General features: G+C 39.9%; 1 protein-coding gene across 1 annotated transcript in view; it reads right to left on the reverse strand.

Annotated features, from left to right (window-relative positions):
- Positions 1-11,344, reverse strand: part of PFDN1 (prefoldin subunit 1) — a 62,065-nt gene extending 50,721 nt beyond the window's left edge. Inside the window, exons 1-2 of the mRNA XM_036846951.1 lie at positions 11,239-11,344; positions 8,530-8,696 (exon numbers count right to left, since the gene is read on the reverse strand). Of these exons, the coding sequence (XP_036702846.1) occupies positions 8,530-8,696; positions 11,239-11,271 (200 nt within the window). The 5' untranslated portion in view covers positions 11,272-11,344. The remainder of the gene's footprint in view (positions 1-8,529; positions 8,697-11,238) is intronic.
- Positions 11,345-23,074: the final 11,730 nt, after the last annotated feature.

Here is a 23,074-nt window from a genome sequence, read left to right on the forward strand (position 1 = left end):
AAGCCTGGATGAGATCACTAAGAAACTGAGTATATACAAGAAAAGAGAAAAAAATCCAAAGGCTGAGCTGAGCCCAAGATCAATCTAATATTTGGAAACGGGAAAGAAAAGGAAACAGTAAAGGAGACTGAGAAGGAATGGCCAGCGAAATACGAGGAAAACCGAGAGGTGGTATCCTGGAAGCCACAGGAAGAAAGTGCATCAAGGAAAGAAAGATAAACTGGACTAAATGCTACTTACTGATAAGTCAAGTAAGATGAGGATTGGGAATTCACTATAATTATTTAAAAAATCATGGTCCCTTCAGGAACCCAATTCCATGTCAACATTCCTTGTTCTAGATGAGTAACTCACATACTGATAGGTTCAATCTGTACTAATTAAAAATCACTGTGTATTTTTAAATCAAACTATTACTCTTGAAATAGAAACAGTAGTATGTTAATCTATTTTAAACATGACATTTATTTTTGGTCACTACTTGGTATTCTAAGCATTCTGGTAAATAATCACCTCTGATGTTTACCACTTTCACTCTGGCCTCATCAAACCCCAAACATTTCCACACGTAAGCATCAAGCTATGCTACAACTTTTTCCAAGATGTGATCTTTATTTTACTAGTAGGTTAAAATATAACATTGGATAAACGAGAACCAATGGATAATAAAAAATCACTATCCAATGAGTACTGAAGGACACAAACAGAATACTCTTGGTACAAAAGCAGAAAGTCACAGAGAAATATAAATATATTTTGGCACAGTGCAAAAGACTCAGACACACACATACAGGATGCATCTTGTGGTCCAAATCTTTTTACCCTGAGCCAAACAATGTAAAAGGCTTGGCTTAGGGCAGTCATGCTCTCATCTATTTAGAGATACATTTTCAGTACTGGGCTCCTGCTGCTGTGCAAATTTTGATATAAGAATATTCTAGTCCTCTTCAAAGCCAAAGGGATAGTGTCTTCCAAGTAATCTGGTCCATTTCAAGGTAACTGATCTTAGAACAAGAGTTGATAATGTGAGTTTCTGGCCAGAACAATGAGATAACATTCTCCCAGACATGTCCATTCAAACCTGAAGTCTAAAATTAAAGTGGGTATGCATTCTTCACAAAACCACAGGCACTAATGGTACATGCAACACACTGCAATCCTAATTATTCCATCTGGGCAAAGGATATTTGCAATTCACAGCAATTCCTGATAGAAGTAATAAGAAAGAAAAGAATACCAATAAGTCATTATCAAGTGTGTATTCATGTATATAGACTGACTCTTACCTTTTAAGTCAATATTTTTTCTGAGTTCCTTTTGGGTGTTTCATTAAGCAGACTATGTCCCTTGACATGAACATGTCAGTCCTCTCTCAAACAGATTAGATAGCAAGTTGTTCCTAAATTTGCCACTATGAGATAAGTGGCAGCTAAAATCACAAAATTCTTGGTACAGCTTAAAATTGATTGTTTTTCACTTCAGAGAAATTCAGCCAGAGTTAAGTCAGTTACAGCACCCAAATCCCCAATGACAAAGTAACAAAGTTCAAGATTACTGCTACCTTTATTTTTATTTACGTAGGAACAACAAGGTAATTTTTTTCACCCTTCCCTCAGTTAACTACATTAATTCTTGCTTATCACCAATTGGAATACACTGCACTATCCTCTTGTGTTGTTGATTAATTGCTACTTTCATGCAACAAAAGCAGATCAAAAAAAAAATGTCAGGCCTTTTGATGTCAGGAAATGCACAAGGAAACTCCTCCAAGTAATGGTAACAAAATGAATCAATTACATTTAAACAAGTTCTAGCCTAAACTAAGCAACCCTACAACAGACACATTAAATAAAAATTTTATTTCAGCACGTTTGTATATCCCAAGGTAAGTGTAACAGACTTCTTTTTCTTTTCTTATAATAAACTCCTAATTGACACATTTTTGAAATCAATTTCCTGTGTTTCAGTGAGATTGTTTGGATTCTGGAGAACATGGGAGGGCAAGAAGGGAAAGAATTATTAACAGTATTCTTCTGCAGAAGAAAAATGGCTATGTAATTCCTACGCAAATGTTTGTTAACTTCCCCTGCCATAAAACCAGTGATGTCATTCTACACAGCAGTAAGCACAGTTATAACGAACACCGAGTTTTTAAATCACTGACAGCTTACAGAAATTAAGAATATTACTCAAAAATCTCCTCTCCCTAGAGTACCACACCTGTGGAAGAGGAGACTATGCCCAGCTGGGGATATATACATACTCAGCATCAACAAAACTGAAGTCATTTTTCCCTGCACAACAGGAAAAGTTGTTTTTTTCCCCCTTAGGACTCTGAGCAATGAAAGCCATGACTTTATATGGCTCCGTATAAAAACACAAGAAGGCTGGATCACATTCTATTAGGAAAAGCAGCTCAACATCAAAACTCCTCTTCCTTTAAAATAAAACCTAAAAAAATGACTAAGAAAATTTCTTCCTACCTTTGAAAATTATTTTATCTTTGCTTCATTTTCTCTACTGTAAACTACAGATTAATACTTTCAAAGAGAGTATAAGGAGCTTATAAATTCGAATTTGCTGTGTGGCTCTCACACCAAAAGTAGTCTGCATTTTTTTTTCTCCTACAGTAAGCATTAAATAAAATATCTAAACTTGGTTCTAGTGAGAAAAACAATATAAACCATTATTACTATAGTATCAATAATACTTAATATTTACTACACCAAGATTTGTTGTTTATTAGGAATGAAATATAGTACAACTATATCTTCAGCTTTAAAATTACCTCGAGCGGCTTCCCTGGTGGCGCAGTGGTTAGGAATCTGCCTGCCAATGCAAGGGACAAGGGTTCGAGCCCTGGTCCGGGAAGATCCCACATGCTGCAGAGCAAATAAGCCCGTGTGCCACAACTACTGAGCCTGCACTCTAGAGCTCGCCAGCCACAACAACTGAAGCCCGCATGCCTAGAGCCTGTGCTCCGCAACGAGAAGCCACAGCAATGAGAAGCCACCGCAATGAGAAGCCCAAGCACCGCAATGAAGAGTAGCCCCCACTCGCCGCAACTAGAGAAAGCCCGTGTGCAGCAACAAAGACCCAACACAGCCAAAAATAAATAAAATAAAATTTTTTTTAAATTTTAAAAATTGTAAATAAATAAAATTAAAGTGACCTTGAATTGACTGGAATACCAACTCTACATCAACATGAAATTGTAAAATGGTTGCAAAACTTGAGGTAGCATGATTATACATACCCCTTTTGATTAATATTTAACATAACTAAACCTAGAGCAACTGCAAATGTTTCATCTTGGCTTTTCTAAATGTCACAACTCAAATTACAAGTCAACATTCAAATTAACAATTAAAATCACAACAAAACCAACATAACATTTTAAACAAAGGGCAGTTCAACCAAACTGTCACAAAGAGTTCAGATTTCTACATCCTAATCAGCTGAAAAGTTGCTCGATTATTTAGATTTTTTAAAAAATTTTGTTACCTATCAGAAATATACCTACTGTTTTCATTTTCTACCTGTGCCACATTTATCTTAAGTTTTATACTTCTGGATCTTTCAACCATTAGAGATCAACCATCAAATTACTTCAAGAAGTAGAAATAGCAACACTGCTCCCGAACAGCAATTTCTGCATTGCTAGACACTTATCTAGTTGGTAGATTTATACCATTGTTCATTCTTAGTTCCTTAAATGTAAAAAAATATCCACAGAATGGTGGCATACCTCTAAATTGGTTTAAATATGGTACAAAGTTATTTTTAGTTAGGTTCAAGTTTTAAAAAGGCACTAATCATTCTTCTCAAAGGCTAATCTACTCAAGTTCCTCCCATATTAAAATAATAAAAAGCCCCAAACATTTCCACACATAAGCATCAAGCTATGCTACAACTTTTGGAAAGAAGAAATGTTATTTATGTAATGTTCAAGCACAAGGATATTAGAATAATGGACCTAATATCAAATCAGGGTCTGGATCATACCTATTGTTAATAAAAATAAATTTGACCTTTATTCTGATGATGGGCCTTTCAAACACCAGCATGACTAAATGTCATTTATGTGTTCTTTCAAATGTAATTCTAATTTTTAAAAATACTCTTATCTTCTACTATGCAAAGGAAAAAGGAAGAAAACTCCCATAAACGATTACAAGCTGGTTCTTATTCATGAAAAAAAAAAATACAAGAAACATTCATGTAATATTTATTTGAGATCTGTTCCCTCCTTGCATGCTAGAAAGATGAAGACAAACACTTCCAACTATTCAGACAGATCATTCCACAGTTGTAACTTTCATCATAGTTCTTAAAGCGGTATGGTGAGGTCAGCTCACAAACAGCTTAAGTAGCAAAACTAGAAATTGGTGGTAGTAGTATCAGGCTACATAACAGCCTCTCCAAAGAATATGAAGTAAGAGAACTAAAATGTGCTGGCAACATGCCAAGAGACTGGATAGAATATAGCTTTGAGCAATGAATATGCAGAGCTTACAGTATATAGCAATTCATCATCTCTTACCCTGTAGCTTGATTTTCCTTGTTTTAAACCAAAAATAGCCATATATAAGGGGTATTTAACAGTACCAGTTTTCTCCATGCTTAATGACTGGGAAAGGCATCTGGGCTTGAAATGACTTGGTAACCTAAATACACACCCTAAAATGAAAAATCTGACTTCCATCCTATGTGAGGATGAGTAAGGTAAAATATACAATTGTATTGATATTATTCTGCACAGAATAGCTTTTATTCTCCAAAAATTATACTGCCCTCAGCATAATCCTAAGGCTTGGGTTTTTCTATATTGTCAGTTCTATCTCTGCAACTGGTTGACATGTAGAATTTGTCAACCTTCTCAACAGATTTAATAAAGAATTAATTCTGTCAGATCAAAGGACATAATTTTGGTCAGAAACAATTCCTTTGACCTTAGTCAAAATATATGTTACTTTTAAAATTTCACCCTTATTGAATCATATATTTTAAAAGCATAATAAACTCCAATTCTTAAGTCTCTGACACTTCCTAAACATTTTCTTTCTAAAGAACCAAAAGAAAATGTGGTTATTTTAGGCGAGAGAATCATATTCAATTCAAATCCACACGCATTTAACACCTATTTTGTGCCAGACATTATACTGAGAACTGAGGAAACAAAGATAAATATGTATATGGTCTCACAGAGCTGACAATCTAGTTGGGAAAACCAGACCATTTCAAACTCAATCAAGTTCTGCCCCCTACCCTCATACTGCCACCCACGTGCTCTACTAGCTAGAGGAACAAAAGCTCTGGTATCCTCCAGGAAAGTGTAAGTAAATCTGCCAGGCAAGATGAAAAAATCTTCAGAGAAGATAAGCTACATCTTGAAAGATGAGAATTTCACAAGGGAAAGTGGGATACTGCAGGCCAAGAAGGACAGAAGGAGCAAAATCAAGAAAGCACGAAAACATGGCATGCGTGAGGAAACCCATGTGGCAAGGGTAGGGATAACAATTTTGGGTACATGTGCTACTACTCTTCTACCCTCAGCCCATGACAGACCTCACTGATCAATTAAAGCATGTTTAAGTCCACATGAGACTCAAACTCCTTCTCAACAGATAACTCAAAACCAATGGAAGGAGGCAAGTCCATGAGATGAAATTTATGTGCTATCCTCAGCCTGGGAAGAGAAAGTGGTGGGATTTGAGGCTAGAAGGGTAAATTAAGAACAGATTATGAATGACCGTGAATGCTAGGCGAACAAGTTTAGATTTTATTTCGTGGGCAACCAAGGGTGAACAGAGGATTTTATGAGAAATAATGACATGATCAACTCTGGCAGATGTCTGGCAGATGTGTGAAGAAAGCTTTTGGACCAACAGAATAAAGGCAGAAAGAACAGTTTAAGAAGCTATACCTTCGGGACTTCCCTGGTGGCGCAGTAGTTAAGACTCCATGCTCCCAATGCAGGGGGCCCAGGTTCAATCCCTGGTCAGGGAACTAGATCCCACATGCAAGCCACAACTGAGAGTTCTCATGCCATAACTAAGGAGCCCACTGGCCGCAACTAAGGAGCACACGTGCCACAACTAAAGGAGCCCTTGAGCCGCAACTAAGGAGCCTGCCTGCCGCAACTAAGACCCGGCACAACCAAATAAATAAATTAAATAAATATTAAAAAGAAGAAAGAAGCTATAGCTTCTCAGTCCAGGCAAGACACAATGAAGCTTGCCTTCTTAGTCCAGGCAAGATGCAATGAGGCCTGAATTTCAGCAATGGCAAAAATCTATTGCAGGTTCTAAAACAAAAATGTAATGTTTTAGATTTCATAATTCTTGGTGCCTTTTTTTTTTTTATAACTTTATTTATTTATTTTTGGCTGCATTGGGTCTTCGTTGCCGCGCACCAGTTTTTCTCTAGTTGCGGCGAGCAGGGGCTACTCTTCATTGCAGTGCGCGGGCTCCTCACTGCGGTGGCTTCTCTTGTTGCGGAGCATAGGCTCTAGGCGCGCGGGCTTCAGTAGTTGTGGCACGCCAGCTCAGTAGTTGTGGCTCATGGGCTCTAGAGCACAGGCTCAGTAGTTGTGGCACACGGGCTTAGTTGCTCCATGGCATGTGGGATCTTCCCAGACTGGGCTCGAACCTGTAACCCCTGCATTGGCAGGCGGATTCTTAACCACTGAGCCACCAGGGAAGCTCCTAATTCTTGGTTTTAAAACAAGTTTGAGAAAAATTAGTATTCTAATTAGAATTCCCTAATAATACTCAAAAAGGAAAAGAAAAGACAAATTAAGGTAAACACTAGAATTAAAGAAGTGAATCACAATTCAAAATTACTCAAGACTATAAATCCAGAAATAGATATTTCAGGTTTAGCATCAAGAAAGAGAACATCCTCATGACCAGACTGATACTCAGCAAGTCTTTTCTTCCTGAGGGCACTAATACTCTAGCCAACAACAAACACTATTTACCTTACATGCCCTTACAAATCCCAGTGAGATGCAGAAAGAACAAAAGTCAAATTTAAAACCATATCTCAGCCTTTAAACTCTAAAATTCTTTGTGAATACAACCCATATGTAGCACTTTGGGCAGAATGCAAAAAAAGCAACTTCCTATCATTTCTGCAGAATGTTTAATAAATGAAAGTATTCTAATTAAAAATTAAAACTTCACTGTAGATCAAAAGGCCAAAGAGAAAGTTTTTCTGTTTTGGAAAAAGAAATTCTTTAGCTGTTGCAAACAAAGGCTAATGTAATGATGTGAAATCCAGGTGCAACATATCAACAAGCATGCTAGAAAAGTTAGCATTACTGTTTTAAGACCTAAGGATATTCAAACTAAAGATAAAATTATCCTGTAGTGAATGCCAACAATGCACTTCATACTACATAGACACATATTCAAGGGTTCTACTTTGTTCTCATCCCAATTCTTTTGTGTCCCAGTAACAAACTCTCAAATTGGGATTATCTTCCTTTTAAAACAAGCTAAAATGAAAAACATGAACTCCAGCAATAAAATTTATCTGTGGTAATTGTTTATTCTGAGAAAGCAAATCAGATGAACAGTTTATCATCATCAATCTCTTTTCCAGAAAGATATGGATTAGCTAGTCATGAGCAGGGTCTATTTCTCATGATGTCATTCTAAAGTCATCACTAAATGTTACACATGCCATGCTTCCTTCAAATCAATCACAAAACAAGTCATCCTAGACTGAGGTCAAATTCCTTTCCAACTAAAAGAGCTCCAAACTTAAGTAATGGTCCACTTACTAAGTAATACTCAGAGACCAAATTCCAGAAAAACCCTCCTCCTGTACCTCCCCCACCTAAAAAAAAAAAAAAAAATTAGTCTCCTTTTAGCTCAGTGTAATGGAATGTGACCTGTAGTTAAGGGGTTTTCCATTCCTATTTACTGCTTAGAGAACATGAAGCAGATCTATTCTCTCTCAGAAGGGTAATGTATTTTTTAAAAAGAAAAAAAGTGAAGTGTAGGGGGTTAATCATAATTAGAACAAACAAAAGGTAAGGTGATTTATTAGATTTCTCATGTTTGACAGAATGAGTACATTTAAATCACAACTGAATGTTTATTTTTATTTTACAACCTGATCAGACATCTAAAAGATTTATGATTTGTGTGACTACTAATAACTAGGTAGGGAAGGGGAGGTTAAAACTACAACTACTTAAATAAATCTTCACACATGAAACTACTATAAACATCTTTTCACAACAAATCATATCTTTATCATTGAAGTTACACACTTAAGTACCTAAGCATAGAGAGAAGAACAGGGAATAAATATTTTTAAAATGTACTTCACAGTTTAAAATTAAACACATCTATCTAGAGTTCAGTTTCTCATTTTTAAAAAAAAGAAGATATTTGACTAGATGATCTTTAAAGCTACTATGATACTTTAACACAAGTTGTAAAGTGAACAAATTCTATGATTTAATTCAGACAAACCTCTTTCAAGATAACCCCCTTAAGGATATACTTTACTTACATTCTTCCTACACCTTCATACATGTTAGTCTCATCTACCAAAGTCATAATCTCTGTATCTGTAAGATGTGCATGCTTTTTCGTTCTGTTTAGCTGTTCAATCTGTATGTCTGCAAGCTTCACCTTCTGTTGAGTGTCAATAACTTTGGCTTGAAGCTCTGTGAAGGCCTAAAAAATAAGTCCGTGATTTAGTAGGTGCAACATTTTACAGGAAACATTTAAGTCAAATCTAAATATATTAAAATAAAGTCTGCTAACCAGAGACAAAGCTGTGAAATTTACCACGCAAACATCAATAAAAATCAATATAATTGTAAACAATCAAGCCACTATGCTAAATACATTTGACTCTTGAACAATTCGGTGATTAGGGGCACTGACTCTCCGTGCAATTGAAAATCCAAGTATAATTTATAGGTGGCAGTTCCTATACAGCAGTTCCTCTGTATCCTTGGTTCTAAATCTGTGGATTCAACCAACTACACATCGTGTAGTACTCTAGTATTTTCTATTTTTAAAAATCTGCATACAACTGGATCCCTGCAGTTCAAACCAGTGTTGTTCAAGGGTCAACTGTACTGAATTTACTCAGTCCTCAGAAGATGCAACCTATATGAAGCAGAACAAAGGTAAATAATAACCATATCAAGTAGCAGGTATCCAAGGAGTAATAAAAGCACTAAATGCAACAGTCAGAGGATGAAACCCAGAGATCCAAAACAAGAAACATAAATGTAACAACTCACTACATCTGTATTACACAACTAGGTGTAAAGTACTTTCCCACATTTGTTTGAAGTATTAACATGTGAATATTAATATGAGAATACTGACAGATATAAGAAATGTCTCATTTACTCTTTTCAATAATCCTGAGTTAGGGATGGCAGTTTCACCACCACAGTTTACAAATTAACTATGTTTTAAAGAGATATAAATGACTTGCACAGGGCTGAACAACTACTAGGTGGAAAAGCAAGTACTTAAATCCATTTTTTCTGACCTCTAGTTCAGGAATCTTTCTATTCTACTATCTACAGTAATATTCAGAAAATGAATATTTTAAGAGAAAGACAAAAAGAATTTCAAAGCATTGGTAGAAGAACTGCATCATGATCTTCATACGCACATACCAAGCCAAACTTGACACTTGAGTACCCTTACTCAAAGATAAAAGGTTCTTGGATACTCATGACGTGCCTAGAATGACTTTCACATGCTCTCAAATTTATGCCTTAATAATAACATTTGCGGCTGTAATACACAGCAAAAGCTACTACTTAATTTTTATTCTCACTTTGTTCTCACCTACTAGTAAGGTTTCAAAAGATTCATTTTGGGGGAGAGGAAGTGCCTGAAGTTTCCTAATAGTCTCCACCTGCCGCCACCCCCGCCCCCGCCCAAAAAAAACCTTATAAAGATATTAGAAGACCTTTAAACAAGTTTTTTTTTCAGTTAATTTCATTGGTTGTCAAAACTACCCAATTTAAGTCTGTAATCATTTTCTCAGTTTGCATTCACTGTCCACAGGTTTCCTAGCAACAAATTCAAATAATACTGAGGGGTAAGTCCATTCACAGCTGTACTCTATTGTTAGCTCTTTCACTAAACCCTAACTTAAATTTGAACTTTTAACAGAAAAAAAAGGTAAACTTTTATAACATTTTAAGACACAGTTTGCTAAGGAAGCTAGTATATTGTTAATGCTAAGATATTACAGCACTAGAGACCACATAAGGACTAAAGGTACAAGTTTCAAACAAGAAGCAAGACACACACACACATAAATCCTCAGAGCAATAATAAACATCTTCATTTATTAGGTGGAAAAGCTATTTCAGCTGTCCTATTTCTTATGCAGAGGTTGACCAGGAGACAGCCTTAAGTAAGATTTGCTCTTCTAATGAACCTAAATTAATGGTCAAAAGGTGGGAAGTAAGGCAGAGAATACTGGATTCTAGTCCCAGCCTTGGTCTGAGTCTTTTCTGAAACTGTTTCCTTTTCTAGAAAAGTATAGGTTTAAAGTGGGTCAAGTCTAGGAATCCCGACAACTCTTAAGCTGCGAAAACGTTCCTGAGTAACAACACATTTATAGGCAATTGTTTGAAAAGAGAAACCCAATTCCTTCTGATACCGATTTTATCTGGAAAACTTTCTTTTTTGACAAGTCTTTAAAAACGGGGGCGGGGGGGGGGGCGGAGCTGAGACCAAAGCCCTAAGATGAACACTGCTATGAGAATACCTAACTGAACCGTATGTAGCGACCTTACAAGGTATGGCATTGAAGAAGTGGCCTAAAAGCACAGGTTGGACTTGGATTTTTTCAAAGCAAATTAGAATGCAGAATTAGATGCCTCAGCTCGGGCAGCCGTCTCAAAGGGCTCCAGCTGGAAACGCTCACTTCAGGCCTCACTATGGAACTGAAAACTCCAAGCTCAACGAAAGGTCTCTGGAACTCGGAACAAGGGAACAGAACAGCTATCGGCCCATCAGACTTAACCAGGCCCAGCGCAACCGGCTCTTACCCAGCAAAGAGCAGCTCGCCCCCGACTCCAACCTAAAGAGACCCTGTCCCGCCTTAGGACTCTGGGAAACCATTCCCCATTTCCCTGGAGCCTTCCGCAGGACTCGAGTCTCACTCGATATTCTTGTCCACAGTCCCCTTAGCTTCCAAAGAAAAAGTCTCTGCCTGCTCAAGACCCTCTTTTACCTTCTTCAACTCCAAATCCACGGGGGCCGCCATCTTGCTTCACTCCTGCGCCTGCGCAGTGGGAGAAAGCCGGAAAGAGGATGGGGGAAGGGCGCTCCTTGAAGGTTTGATTTCCCCCTTCCTTCTGCGCCTGCGCATGAGTCTGGCTGATCGGTTTTCCGACCTTCGCCAGCGCTGGCAACCCCTGAAATATCCAGGATTCCGATTCAGAGTACATCTTCCCCACGTGACCTATAGGCCTGCCCTGTTTCTCCACATCCTTCCAAACACAGCACAACGCGCAGATTTCGTGTATGGGTTTAAGCATTTTGACAAATAGCTTAATTTGTGCTGCTAAATTGAGATGTATGTAGATCAGGCCAAAACCCCTTAAGTCATTCATGCTTTCGGCGAGTCCCTGTGCTGTCAGGCATGAGAGAGTCAGCCTGCGAGCTTCAGGCATGGCAGTGTGGAGAAGACCAGAAGGCTTAGTTGAAGTGTTCTCCCAAAGAACGTATTTCTACTGAACGCTCCTGGAAGACCTTCTAAACATAGTGGTTCTCACGAGAGGCCACATTAGTTTGTTTTAAAAAAAAAAAAAAAACAGATTCTCTGATCCTCATCCCAAACTTAATTACTTAGAATCTTTGCGATGGGGCCCAGAAATTTGCACTTTTGCAAACTCCCCTTATGACCTGGTGCAAGTGGTCTGCAAACCACATTTTGAGAATCTGCTATAAAGTACCTGGTGTTTGAACCAGAAGAGTGACTAGTAATTGGGCTTTTGGACGTGAAAGAAATATATGTCTTACCTACTCTAAAAATCTGTGGGGGAGAAGAAAGGGCAGGGAATTTGGAAGTAGATAGATCTGTATTCAAGGTTTGGTCTACCTTGAGCCTAGGTATGTCTGGTTCCTATACTAGTTGTATAGCAATAGAGTTTGTCTCCTCATTTAATATGAGAATAACCCTAACAGGGTTATTCTGAGGAATAAATAAGATCAGGATGAAAAGCTCCGAGCATAACACAATGCACACAGTAGGTACACGATAAATAGTTGTAGTTAAGTTCATGTAGTTAGCATTGTTGTGTTTGTCTTTCAAGGTCCAGCAAATGGGCCACATCCTCCTTTACGTATTTTTTTATTTTTTACATCACTCATCACACAGACCATAAATAATCTCTCCTCAGACTCTCAAGACTACATCTATTCCTTTTTCAAGGCGCTTTCTATCTTAAACAAATTTTTTTTCGTATTAGACTTACTAGCAATCCAAGTGTCCATCAGTGAATGAATGTATAAACAAAATGTGGTATATATCAGGGGTCCCCAACCCCCGGGCCGAGGACCAAGCAAAGCTTCATCTGCCTCTCCCCATCGCTCACATGACTGCCTGAACCATCCCCCACCCCACCCAGTCCGTGGAAAAATTGTCTTCCATGAAACCAGTCCCTGGTGCCAAAAATGTTGGGGACCGCTGGTATATACATAAAATGGAATAGCATTCAGCCTTTAAAAGGAATGAAATTCTAATCCTACTTAGAATTCTAATGCTACAACACGGATGAACCTTGAGGACATACACTAAGTGAAATAAACCAGTCACAAAAAGACAAATGCCGTATGATACCATTTATATGAGGGACTTAGAGTAGTCAAAATCATAAAGACAGAAAGTAGAATGGTGTTGCCAGGAGCCAGGGGGAAGGGACAGAAAGGGGTATTCTTGTTTAATAGGCATAGAGTTTCAGTTTTACAAGATGAAAAGAGTTCTGGAGATGGAAAGTGGTGATGGTAACACAACATTATGAATGTTTTTAATACCACTGAACTGTACACTTAAAAATGATTACAGGGCTTCCCTGGTGGCGCAGTGGTTGAGAGTCTGCCTGCCGATGCAGGGGACGCGGGTTCGAGCCCTGGTCTGGGAAGATCCCACATGCCGTGGAGCAGCTGGGCCCATGAGCCACAACTACTGAGCCTGCGCGTCTGGAGCCTGTGCTTCGCAACAAGAGAGGCCGCGATAGTGAGAGGCCCGCGCACCGCGATGAAGAGTGGCCCCCGCTTGCCACAACTAGAGAAAGCCCTCACACATAAACGAAGACCCAACACAGCCATAGAAAATAAATAAATAAAATAAAATAAAATAAAAAAAATTAAAAAAAAAAAAAAAAAATGATTACAATAGTAAATGTTATATTATGTATATTTCACCACATTAAACAAATGAAAAAATGTATTTGTTCTTCTTTCAAATCTACATGTTCTTTTCTTTTTCATAATGATATGCAGTGATATGTTCTTGCCTAATAGTGAAAATAATTAGAACATAATGAACATAATTATTTTTAAATTTCTTTACAATGTTTTATCACCTGAAGTTTTTTGGGCGTGAATTCTTCCACTGGGGGCGTCTGCTGGTCTTTCTTATGAGACTTAATTTTCTCATTTGACTCATAAGTTTTTTTTGTTTTTTTTTTTTTTTAACTTTGGGTTTATTTATTTATTTATTTATTTACGGCTGTGTTGGGTCTTCGTTTCTGTGAGAGGGCTTTCTCTAGTTGCGGCAAGTGGGGGCCACTCTTCATCGCGGTGCGCGGGCCTCTCACTATCGTGGCCTCTCCTGTTGCGGAGCACAGGCTCCAGACGCGCAGGCTCAGTAGTTGTGTCTCACGGGCCTAGTTGCTCCGCGGCATGTGGGATCTTCCCAGACCAGGGCTCGAACCCGTGACCCCTGCACTGGCAGGCAGATTCTCAACCACTGCGCCACCAGGGAAGCCCAACTCATAAGTTTTTGATTAAGTTCCTAACTTCAGTGTCTAGCATGTCCTGGACGATGAAAACATCTCACATTCACTTCTTTTTTTTTTTTTTTTGACTGCACTGCACGGCTTGTGGGATTTTAGTTCCCTGACCAGGGATTGAACCTGGGCCCTCAGCAGTGAACACATCAAGTTCTAACCACTGGACCACCAGGGAATTCTTCCACATTCACTTCTACCAGAGCCCTGTGAGAGACATGAGTTCCAGACCAATTTTTAGGGTGATTCTTGACACCACATGAGTGAAGCAAATTTAGGGAAAAATAAACTTTGCCCTGAGCATAAAGTTGGCAGAATGTGTTATATGTTTATGGACTGGCAGCCACTGTAATATGTTTCCTTTTTTTAAAATATTTATTTATTTATTTATTTGATTGTGCCAGGTCCTAGTCGTGGCAGGCAGGCTCCTTAGTTGCGGCACGTGGGCTCCTTAGTCGCGGCATGAGACCTGTTAGTTGCAGCATGTGGAATCTAGTTCCCTGGCCAGGGATCAAACCCGGGCCCCCTGCATTGGGAGCATGGAGTCTTACCTGCTGTGCCACCAGGGAAGTCCCTGTAATATGTTTCTATATCTCCCTTTTATTTGGGCCTTCAAAATAAATATTTCCTTTCTCTCTCCAGAGCTTCTAAAATGGAAGGAAAAGACTGTCTACGAAAGCCCTAAAGAGTTTGCAGTCCTTGGACACTTGCCTGGAGAATAACTGTGCTGTGCTTGCTTCTATTATTTTTATTTAAAAAGAAAAAAAAAACAAAAACAGACTTCACACTGAAAGCTTCACTACTACAGGGATATACTCCTTCTGAGGTTCAAACAGTCCACAGTCGTGGAATTTAAAAGGTGATCCTCTATCACCCTTCGGCTCTGCTAATCCATGCACAATACACTTACTTATTCATTCAACAAATATTTATTGAACATCTGTTAGGCACTAATCTAGGGCCTTGGGATATAACAATTAACAAGAGACAAATTCCCTGACCTCATGGAGCACACATTCCAGTGGGGAAAGACAAACAATAAACATGCAGGGACTTCCCTGGTGGTCCAGTGGCTAAGACTCTGCTTTCCCAATACAGGGGGCCCAGGTTCGATCCCTGCTCAGGGAACTAGATCCCACATGCCACAACTAAAAACAAAGATCCTGCACATGGCAGCAAAGATCCCGCGTGCTACAACTAAGACCTGGCACAGCCAAATAAATAAATAAATATTTTTTTAAAAAAGATTGTATGTTCCAATAGCTAGAATAAACAAATTTATTTTTAAAAAACATGCAAACAAATAATTTCATATATTAGTAAGTATTATTAAGAAGAAAATAGCAATGTGGTTAGAGACTGACTGGGTGGAGGCCACTTAGGTGTGGGAAGCTCTCTGGAAGGCCAGAACATTTGAGATGAGACCTGAAAATGAGAATTAGACAGCTATGCAAAGAGCTGGGGAAAGAGCATTCCAGACAGAAGGAACAGCAAGAGCAAAGGGTTTAGGATGGGAGCAGGCCTGGTATATTTGAAGAACAAAAGGAAGACATCAGTGTGGCTGGATGGGGAGAATGGTAGAAGGCGGTGACATCAGCGAGTTGGACAGGGGGCCAGACCATGAAAGACCTTGTAAGCTACAGTCAGGGATCAGAATGTTATTCTTTTTTTCTTTTTTTTTTTGGCTGCCTTGGGTCTTCGTTGCTGCACGCAGGCTTTCTCTAGTTGTGTCGAGTGGGGGCTACTCCTCATTGCAGTGCGTGGGCTTCTCATTACAGTGGCTTCTCTTGTTGCGGAGCACAGGCTCTAGGCGCATGGGCTTCAGTAATTGCAGCACAGAGCCTCAGTAGTTCTGGCTCGTGGGCTCTAGAGCTCAGGCTCAGTAGTCGTGGCGCACGGGCTTAGTTGCTCCGCAGCATGGGTGATCTTCCCGGACCAGGGCTTGAACCCGTGTCCCCTGCATTGGCAGGCAGATTCTTAACTACTGTGCCATCAGGGAAGTCCCAGAATGTTATTCTGAGTGTGATTGGAAGCCATTGAATAATTTCAAGCAGGGGATTGATATGATCTGAAGAGATTGATATGATTCTATTTTAAGGAGACCACTGTGGGTTCTAGGTGGAGACTAGATTGGAAGGAGCAAGTGTTGAAGCAAAGAGACCAGTTAGGAGACTACTCCACTAGTACATGAGACAGATGCTGATGGTCTGGGCGAGGATGATGACGATGGAGGTAAACAGAAGTAGATGGATTCAGGTAGAGGTTACTGAACTCAATGAAGGAATGGATTGGGGGTACGGGGGTGGCCATGAAATAAAGAGAGGAATCAAAGATGATTTGTAGGGACTTCCCTGGTTGTCCAGTGGGTAAGGCTCTGTGCCCCCAATGCAGGGAGCCTGGGTTCGATCCCTGGGCGGGGAACTAGATCCCACATGCATGCCACAACTAAAGATCCTGTGTGCTGCAACCAAGACCTGGCGCAGCTTAAATAAATAAATATTTTTTTAAAAGATGATTTGTAATCTCCAAATAAGTATGCTGAGTGAAAGAAACCAGACGAGAAAGAGTAACATGCTGTATGATTCCACGTCTAAAGTTCTAGAATATGCAAATAAATCTAAAGTGACAGAAAGAAGATCAGTGATTGCCAGGTACATTGGGAGTGATGGAAACTAAGGTGGAGGTGGAAAGAGGGGGTTACAAAGGAGCATTAGATAACTTTTGTGGTGATGGATATATTTACTATCTTAATTATTAAGACGGTTTCCTAGGTGGGAACTTATCAAAGTGTACACTTAAATATATTCAGTTTATCATATGCAATTATACCTCAATAAAGTTGTTTTAGAAGAAAAATAAAGACGTCTAGGTTTTTGACCTGAGCAAACTTGTTAAGTGATATGTCTTTTACTGAGAAGAGAAAGTTAGTTCTTATGATATAGCCTACATACAGTCTCAAAGCCACTCTCCAGGAATAATAAGAATAATCGGGGCTTCCCTGGTGGTGCAGTGGTTGAGAGTCTGCCTGCCAATGCAGGGGACACAGGTTCGAGCCCTGGTCTGGGAAGATCCCACATGCCGAAGAGCAGCTAGACCCGTGAGCCACAATTACTGAGCCTGCGCGTCTGGAGCCTGTGCTCCACAACAAGAGAGGCCGCGACAGTGAGAGGCCCACGCACCGCAATGAGGAGTGGCCCCCACTTGCCACAAATGGAGAAAGCCCTCGCACAGAAACGAAGACCCAACACAGCCATAAATTAAATTAATTAATTAATTAATTAATTTTAAAAAAAAAAGAATAATCTTTCCTCCTGTGAATAGACTATATTAGTTAGAGTATAGGTTCAGCTGCTGTAACAGAGTTCCAAAATAGCAGTGGCTGAAACAAGATGAAGCTCATTTCTCTCTGTCACAATCATCCAGACATAAGCAACACAGGGTAAGTATGTGGGTTCTACAATGCCAGAGTTCCCAGGCTCCATCTATCTTATCCATGTGATCCAAGATGACTCATCACCACCATGTCCATAGCTTAGCTAGAAGGAGGGGGAAAAGGACAGGGGAGGCTCACTCTGTCCCTTTAAAGGCATATCCCAGAAGTTGTAAATGTGGCTCTGTTCGCATCATATTGGCCCAGAGAGAATCACGTGGCCATTCCTGGTGACAAGAAAAACTGGGAAATGTAGTTATTATTGTGGGCAACTATGTGACTAGCTAAACACCAGGAATTATATTATTATGAAAGGGAAATAAAAGAGAGATACTGGGGAAAAATTAGCAGTTTCTGACATGGGAGCTTTTCAGCTTACAAAGCCATTTCTCATTCATCAAGTTATTTGATTGTAACAACTCTCTACGAAGGATACTCTGAAGGGTTCATTCCATTTGAGAGAAAGTTTAGCAGAGTGGTTAAGAGTATAGACTTTGGAATCTGACCACCTAGTTTCAAATCCTGTTTCTACTGTTTACTTGCTGTGAGATCCAAGGAAAATTATTTAACCTCTCAGGGCTTCTGTCTCTTCAACTGTAAAATAGAGATAATAACAGTACCCATCTCATAGGCTGTTATCAGGATTAAATGAGATAATGCATGCAAAGTTCCTGATATACAGTTATATCTAATCTACATTAATTATTATTATGTGTCAGGTATTGCAAACCTACAGAAAAATAAAAGAGCATTTCACAGTACAGTGGGGGTCACAGATAAACAGAGAGTTATAAAAGAATATGAAAATTCTGCTGTAGAGGATGTAACCCCAGGAGTTGGAAGAACACAGAGGAGGGGATCCCAACCCAGGAGTCTTGTAGGAAAAATAAGAGTTTGTGGCAAAGAAGAGAGAAACAATATTCCTAGAAGAGACTAAGACCACCAAGGCAAGAGCCTAGTGTCTTTGGAGAAATACAAATTGTTTGGTATGCCTGAAGCACAGAAGCATGTCAACCACTGAGAGAAAGGGACAGAGAGATGAGGGCCAACGGTGGAGGGCCTCCCAAGTCAAGCTCATTGAATGCAATGCAATGGTCATTAAATACAATGGAGTGCTGTAAGCAAGGGAGTGACTGGTCACATTTACACTCCAGAAAATTGCCATGGCTGCTTTAGGTGGAGTGAGAAGAAGATGAGAAACCAGATCAGAACTAGAGCAGCCATCCAGACAGCAAGGGGCCAAAACTAAGGCAGTGGAAGAGAGGAGAGCCCCAGTGTTCATCTGCTTTTCAGAATTCCTTTCCTGTCTTTAGCAAGTTCTCTCTTAACCCTGCCTTATCTCAGCTGCTTTTGCATCACTTTATTTACTACAGAAACATCCTCTTTGATAACATTTCTATATACAGGTGATCAACCATCATGGTTTGTCCAAGACTATACCAGTTTTTGCACTGAAAGCCCTGTGACCTGGGAAACCCCTCAGTCCTGGGCAGGCCAGGACAGCTGGTCAGCCAACCTATAGAGCTTTACAGAGAGGCAGTGTAATGGTTAAAAGAAAAATTCTGGACCCAGATTGCCTGGATTCAAATCCCAGCCCGATCATGTATCAGGTACAGGACCTTGAGCAAGTTACTATACCTCTCTGTAGTTCAATTTCCCCACATGAAAAATGGGGATGCTGCAATGTAGTAACTACCTCACAGGGTCATTGTGAGGATTAAATGAGTGAATATATAGAGGTGGCCCTCTGTATCCATGGATGCAAAATTCAAGGTAAGGGCTGACTGTAAGGGACTTGAAAATCCCGAGATTTTGATATCTGCAGGAGCGGAGGAACCAATCCCTGGTGGATACTAAGGGACAACTATACTGAGTATTTACAATTTAGATTGGTACCTGGAACACTGTATTTTTCATGACTATTTTGAAATTGTAGCTGTAATAAACCTACTGCCTTCTGGTTTATTTCACTTCTGTCCCACACATCCCCTTGCTCTGTCATCCTTTCTTGGATGTCTCCAGATCCTTCACTTTAAGCTCTCAGTCACCTCACCCAAAGATGGTGAGAAAAAGTAGTTCTGAGACTCGGATCTGTGGGTAGCCTCTGAGAGCATTAAATTGAATTAAAGAGAATTTAAGGTTTTTAAGACTCTCTCCCAAGTGGGCTACTTCCTGATAACCTCAGGAAGGGGGAATTTGCATCTGTTTCCTCTGACAATGAATTACGCACAATGGTCTGCCTAGTAGTAGGGTGGGATGGGGTGGGGCATTTGTACGGCTTATATGGTTCTGTGAGGGCTTTAGGGACAGGGATAGGGAGTGATCCTTCCCAGCAACACATTTGCCAAGAAACTGAAGTAGCTCTTCTAGCTGGCTGAGTTAGGTTTGGGGCTGGGACATTCCTAGGAGGGGAAGGGGAGCCTTAGCTGTGCCTACCAAACAAAATAGTCACTGTAAACTACAAGGAGAGGAAGTGAGTTATCCTAAGGGGGAACTGTCAGCGGCTTTCCCCAGGCACCTTGCCACATTTGATTCAATCTGTTTATGAAAAGTCCAAAGAAAATGAGTATTTTCAATCAATCTGATGATTTAACCTTGCCTAAGAGATGAAGCTGGGTAACAGAGCACAACAAAGACTGGGATATTTATCCCATTGGTCACCAGAGAAAGTGAGGGGGTGGGGCCTGCCAGAGGTGAGAGTCAAGGATAGGAGACTCAAGAATCGGGAAGCAATAAAGTCAGGGAAATCAAAAGCCTAGTGGAGAATTCATATCTCTATCGCTCCAGCTCACCCCAAATGGAAAAAGTTCATTGTCCTTTAAAACAGGAAGAAGAATACAATGGGGTTGGGTTGAGATCTGGACAAAACTCTACATGCAGTTTTTAAATAGGCACCAAAAAGCATCAACACAGAAGAATGTTTTTCTACCCTCAGAGCTGTACCTAGGATGTGGTGACTAAAGCTTTTCCCCAGAGCACCCACATTTAGCAGCTCCAAATTTTTTAAATAAAGATTTTTAAATTGTAAGAAGCTTAAATTTTTAATATTTTTCCTTTTATAAATTAGAAGAACATGAGTGAGTGTAGCACCTAGTAAGCAGGAAACTTAGTTGAAACAGGAAACCACACATCATTCACCTGTTACTAACTCGCATACGTAGCCACAAGCAATTCCAGACTTACATTTGACCAGTTTCGCCTCCAAGTGGAAAGAGACACGGCTTCTTTCCTTTATGGTTCCAGAAAGAGTCCCAGAATTGGATTTTCCGGGCCTAAGTTGATCATATGCCCATCTTTGAAATAATCACAATAGCCAGAGGCATGGAATGCTCTGATTGGCCAGGTGCAGGTCATACAGCCATTCCTGGAAGGTTAGGGGTATCATCCCCACCCAAAAAGCACATGAACTGAGGGAAAAGTGTCTTCTTTACCAAAGAGTAAAGTATAAGTATCAAAGGAAGAGGTGATGGATATCACAAATAGGAAAAAAAAAAAAAAAATAGGTGTCCACTACACCTTAGTTGCCAAAATTTCAACTTTTTCAATCCTCTCTCCTAATAAATAGGCCAATTCCATTTCAATAGGTACATGAACTTCATGATAGTGAATCTCTATTCTTCCTGAGATAATGGAGGTCAGGGACTTCAAGGAAACAGTCTTGTTTTGCAGTGGAGTCCTTGGATCATTGGATGTGGAGGGTCACATCCAAGGGGACTGAATCTAAGACTTAGTGTTGTTTGGCTTTTCTAGCTCAGGACACTAAGTACTATCTCTTTGTTTTATTAATGACAAATTGTAGCAGCCACTGTTGATAGGGATGTGGAAGTTACCACTTCCTTTTGTCCCCTCAGCTAAGGTCAAATGCTAAGGTCAGCTTGGGCTTGGGAAGATGGCAAAGGGTAGCTGGCTGTGGGTGAGTAGCCTCTGTGACTCATAGGTCTTTGTCTTTCTAACCATAGGGATTAGTAGAATACATAAGAAGTCACAAGCAGGAATACTTATCCTGAAACATCAGCATCTGAGGACAGAAAGCCATATAGAATTAGGTGGTAAACTTTGCAACGGATCCTAATTAGTCCATCCATTTTGTCACATACTTATTTCCATTGTGTTCTGCCATCTGAAGTTTAGTATAAAATTTCCAGGAAAAAATCCTAGACTCAGAGAGCTGGAAGGGATCTTTGAGTTCTTCTAGCCTACCCCCTTACTTTATAGTTGAAAATATACAGAAATATGTAGAAAAATATAATATAGAAATATAGAAAATGAGGCTCACAAAGGAGAAGTGCCTTGCCAAGAACATAGCAAATTGGTATCCAAGCTAAGACTAGAGCCCAGGAGTCTTGGATTCCCTTCCAGAGTTCCTTCCATTCCACCCTGTGGCCTTTCTTGGGTGGATCCTGGCAAGACTATACTGAGTCTCAAAAAGAAGAATTTAGAATCAAAAGGCTCCATTTGTCTGGGGAATATGGGACTCCTTTTTGTACCCAGTTACCCTCGACTGCACTTAAACATACAGACCTTGGAAAAGGGTTTCAATCCCAGGGCACAAAGAGAAGTTGAGATAGAAAAAGCTCTAGGCCTCTGCTCCCTAGAAGCAAGATTAACCTGGTGTTCTTTTAGATTTGGACTATGCATTGGGAATTCTGGGTACTCTGTAAACACAGCCGTGCTGCGTGGCTTACGGGATCTTAGTTCTCCCACTAGGGATCAAACCCACACCCTCACAGTGAAAGTATGGAGTCCTAACCACTGGACCACCAGGGAATACCCCAGCAATCTTTGAAAGCACTGATACCTGGGCCCCTCCTCCTGGAGAGGTGGATTCAGTAGATCTGTGCTGAAGCCCAGAGAATCTGCGTCTTTTAGAAGCTCACCAGGCTTAGAAGCTGCAGCTCTAGAAGAAAATGTTAATGGAAATGCTTTTCTGGAAGGGAGAAAAAAAATTATGTCAAAACTTGGTACTTTAAAGCCATTCTGATGTAAACGCTTCAGGTGTTTATGACAAAGAGAAAACGAGAATTCCTGGAAAGGGGAGGAAGTTGAAACCCAAGAAATCATAGAGGGAACAATGGAAATAAGAAGGCGGCTGAGTTTCTGTTTTACTACATTGTGACCACAGCTTACACTCAGACAAATCACCTCTTAGCCCAGACTTTGTTTCCCTGACTCTACCTTCCAGTGACAGATTCTGTGAATCCCCAATCCTCAGGGCAGAAGAGCATTAGTGCAAATCAACCACTTCTTGGCATTTTTCTAGTTTCTGAACAAAAAACTAACCATACATTGGCTTTGTCCATGTATAAATGAAACAAATATTTAAGTACCTACAGGATGCTAAGTGCTGCTCTAGCAGTGAACAAAATAAACACCTTCCCAGTCCTCATGATCTTTAGAGTCTGGCATAGGTGCTGGATGCATTTCATAGAACTTACTGAGAACTGGGGTTGTAAAGAGACCTTTCCCTTTATTTTAGTGGCTTCATCACACTAGTTTCTCTTCTATTCCTAGACTACATCAAGCGTTTTCTTTCCTCCAGGTTCTCCTCTAGATCACTCTTACCTGCACTCTGCCCATCACCTACAACTAAACTTATGGGTGTCAGCTTCAAAGCCCTTTCCATA

Source organism: Balaenoptera musculus, chromosome 3, assembly GCF_009873245.2.
Source record: "Balaenoptera musculus isolate JJ_BM4_2016_0621 chromosome 3, mBalMus1.pri.v3, whole genome shotgun sequence".
In the NCBI taxonomy this organism is placed as follows: domain Eukaryota; kingdom Metazoa; phylum Chordata; class Mammalia; order Artiodactyla; family Balaenopteridae; genus Balaenoptera; species Balaenoptera musculus.